We start from the raw sequence: 3,003 nt of genomic DNA, 5'->3' as shown, positions 1-3,003 counted from the left end.
GATGATCTACACAATATTATCTAGATACTAGACGGTGGAGATAAGGAAATTCGATCGAAAAGTGGTGCAAAAATGGAAATCTGCACCAAAAACTTTGGTGCGGACGTCCGCAGCTGAGAAAAATCGTGTATATATATATATATATATAAAGGTATTATGATCGATCATCCTATTCGGTGTAGGGAAGCTGTGGTTAATTTGTTGTAGGTGTGTAAAAGAATCGTTTTGATAGAATGTGATCAGTACTGTTTCATGCATGATGCATCTAGATATATATTTGAAGACTCAATGAGACAATGAGTCATTGGGCGGTGAATCATTTGCAGTGCTCAGGCTGTAGCAAATATAAACTTCAAATTTCAAACACCCAAAATTTCAAAACTGAAAAGCATACAAGGCAGACGGCATCACAATTTCACACTGAAGACAAGAGGCAAAAGCTCAAAGGTGTACAACAGCAAGTTATAAAACAGCAGAGTTTTGTCCCACTTATTGGAGGAAATGAAAAGGCCAAACACATATGATGCCAGAAACAGCAGTCTTTAGTGAGCTCTCATGGCGAGGACTTTAGTCCAAGCAGGCCTGGCAGTGATATCAGCTACCCATGCGCTAACATTCGGACGGCACTCAAAGAGCTTCTTGGCTTGTGTTCCCATCAAGTATTGTGTAGTTGGAAGGTGGTGAAGATCTGCCAAGCTGAAGCAATCACCTCCCAAATATTTCGATTGTCCCAGACGTTTCTCATAGACATCGAGAACTGTACCCAACTTAGCTTCGAATTCCTCCACGACTGCGAAGTCAGTGACCATGCCAAGGAGAGGCTTTATTGCTAGCTCATATGACAGTTTTGAGGCTGCAGGGTCGAACTTGTGTGCCTCCACCTCTGTCCACACTGATAGAATTGCCATCTTCTTCGAGTCTGGGACTATCAGCGGGGTTCCCTTTGAAGCGTACTCATGGGCAATGTATTGTGTAATTGCTCTTGACTCTGCATTCAACAAGGTTCGCATCTTAGATACAAAGTCACAAACAATATACATGTGCTGTGTGAATTTGATGTGGCTGAGCTAAACAGAAACTTACCAAAGAGCTGAAGATCTCCGTCTTCAAAAGCTGGAACTTGACCAAATGGCTGGGTTGAATTACAAACAAATTAAGAAGGGTAAGAACATCAAGGAGAAAACATGCCAAAAGCAACTGTTTTCATTTCAAGAAACTTACATTGAGGGCAAGGAAGGACTCCTTCTTATGTTCACCGGCTTTCATGTCTATCGGAACAAGCTCAAATTCCACCTCTTTCTCGTAGAGGGTAGCCAAAACTCGCGCTGCTGCAGTAGAGAAAACGGTTCCATGGACTTTGATGCCGGCCATGACCGTGGAAATGTGTATGGTTTGGCAGATGAACTTGAGAAAAAAGACTGTGCTTTGGTTTTGGACTGTGCTATTATGCTTTTGCCATATGGGGGTTAAATATATAGAAGCTAGGGAAAAAGATCAATAATGCGACAAAGGCAAAAGAAGTTAGAGTACCTCCGATAGTTTCTTTATTTTTTTTATTTTATTAATTTTAAAGAATATTGGGGTGTTTTATGGTCCAACAGCTTCCTCGTCTCATTTTCTAAAATAGGGATGGAGAAAAAAGAAAACACTCTTAAATTTGCAGCAAAGTCTTTCTTCCCAAAAATTAAATTATTCACGTGCTCTAACGAGAAATTTACATATATAGAATATTTTATTGAGTATTTTATTGTTACAATAAAATATATATATATATTTTTGTTATAATCAATAATGATATAACATATTTTTTTTATAATAAATATCATAGTCTTTAAAATGGAGAAGCTGTTGGAATTAGAACATAATATTTTAGAAATTTTGGTTTTTGCTTTCCTGTTTTAGAAAAATTTCAGGAAAACTTAGAGATCTAAGATCTTTGCTGGCTCTTCATCCAAAGATCAATAATGCAATCCATAAATATTTAATATTTGTAGAATATCAGAAATTCCGGCTAAGGCTCTAAAGAAAGAAGTAAAATATCTAAAATATCTTTTATATTTTATTAAAATTTCCGTTTTTTATAATTACTGATATTAATTTTCATATTTTTCCGATGTTTTATATTTAGTTTATTTTTTGTTGAATATACAACTTTTAGATAAAATTTGGTAAAATTTTCATCGATATTCGATATTATCTCAATATATCCATCGAAGTTTCTTCTATTCGAACTATCGAAATTTTTATGATCGTCGATATTTTACTCTGGCTCCAAAGACACAGCATCTTGACTCTTGATAAACTACCGGTTGGTTTCATATGCTCATGCGTCACCACCAACCTCTCCCACTAGTCTTGTCTATTAACAATGCAAGTCAAGAAGGACTCGGTCTTCTATTTCCAAAGAACTTCAAGGTGGCTGGCTTCCATATGCACACATGTCACCATTGGCTTGAACCCAATTTTTGGTATGGGTTGGTCCATGTGCATCTATCTTCTTCTACGTTTGTAATTGTTAATTGTATGTTGTAATCCAATTCTGGGAATTGTGGATTGACCCCGTTTCAAGTTTCTAAACAGAAATTGAGGAGAATAAATTGAAGCTAGTGTAATTTCTTTGGACAATTTATATGATCAAATCTTGTAATTGAGTATAGTGTTTTTGATTTGTGAAATAAAATAAGGTATAGATTTATAAAAGAATGTTATAGTGATGAAATATAGGTTCATAGCCAACCAGGTTTAGCTCAGTTGGCAAGGGCAGGTTTGTGGTGGGGACCTCATCCAAGTTCGATCCCCGCTACTAACAGGTCTCGTTGATTCTCGATCTGTAAATTCTCCTGTGAAAATCCATACATGGAGGCTAGTGTGACAGGTACATGTTCAATGTCAGTTCTTTAGGGTTGAGGTTGCAGGTTTGCCCTGACGATGGTGATGTAAGGTAACCAATCTCTCACCTAAACTTTTTGTAACAAAAAAAAAAAATAATATATATATATATAG

The 3,003-nt window shown here is 36.5% G+C and overlaps 1 protein-coding gene across 1 annotated transcript in view; it reads right to left on the bottom strand.

Moving 5' to 3' along the window:
- Window positions 1-395: 395 nt before the first annotated feature.
- LOC101299344 (glutathione S-transferase-like) overlaps window positions 396-3,003 on the bottom strand; it is a 9,914-nt gene continuing 7,306 nt past the window's right edge. The window contains exon 3 of the mRNA XM_004290715.1: window positions 396-988. Within this exon, the coding sequence (XP_004290763.1) occupies window positions 543-988 (446 nt within the window). The 3' untranslated portion in view covers window positions 396-542. The remainder of the gene's footprint in view (window positions 989-3,003) is intronic.

This window comes from Fragaria vesca, linkage group LG2 (assembly GCF_000184155.1).
Source record: "Fragaria vesca subsp. vesca linkage group LG2, FraVesHawaii_1.0, whole genome shotgun sequence".
Lineage (NCBI taxonomy): Eukaryota > Viridiplantae > Streptophyta > Magnoliopsida > Rosales > Rosaceae > Fragaria > Fragaria vesca.
This window is presented reverse-complemented; position numbering and strand designations above follow the sequence as displayed.